Raw genomic sequence first — 488 nt, 5'->3', positions numbered from 1 at the left:
GGGGGGGGGGAAAGAGAGAGAGAGAGAGAGGGAGAGGGCCCCGCATCCCCATCTCTGGCTGGGTCTCGCGAGCTTTGTGGTGTCGCGTCCGGACGGGATCTGGCCCATTTTCCGGTGGCGACCCGGGTGTGCGCGTTGCGCAGGCCGCATCTCCCCTATACACCCCGCCCCACCTCTGTGTCTCCTCGTCGCCCCTCGCTGCTGCTTTTGCTCGTCCCTTCGATTTTCTTGTCCTTCTCCCACACACGCACACACGCACATATCCTGCCTTCTCCCCCCCCCCCACGCACGCCCCCCCCCCCCCACGCACGCACACACACACGCACGCCCACCCGCACGCACACACACACACACACATACACACGCACACACGCACGCACGCACACGGTGGCCACGGCCGTCCTGTCGACCACAAACAGAGCCAAGGCCCGCGCCACGCTCTGTCCCGTGGGGCGCGCGGATGCGCCCATCCAGGCCGCCGGTGCTAT

General features: G+C 67.4%; 1 protein-coding gene across 1 annotated transcript in view; it reads left to right on the top strand.

Annotated features, from left to right (window-relative positions):
- Nucleotides 1–460: 460 nt before the first annotated feature.
- Nucleotides 461–488, top strand: part of H696_01505 (hypothetical protein) — a gene marked incomplete at both ends in the record, with an annotated part of 1,395 nt that continues 1,367 nt past the window's right edge. Inside the window, one exon of the mRNA XM_009495401.1 lies at nt 461–481. Coding sequence (XP_009493676.1) covers nt 461–481 — 21 coding nt within the window. The remainder of the gene's footprint in view (nt 482–488) is intronic.

Source organism: Fonticula alba (assembly GCF_000388065.1).
Source record: "Fonticula alba strain ATCC 38817 unplaced genomic scaffold supercont2.2, whole genome shotgun sequence".
Classification (NCBI taxonomy): domain Eukaryota; order Rotosphaerida; family Fonticulaceae; genus Fonticula; species Fonticula alba.
The sequence above is the reverse complement of the archived record's forward strand: the minus strand, read 5'-3'. Positions and strand labels throughout refer to the sequence as shown.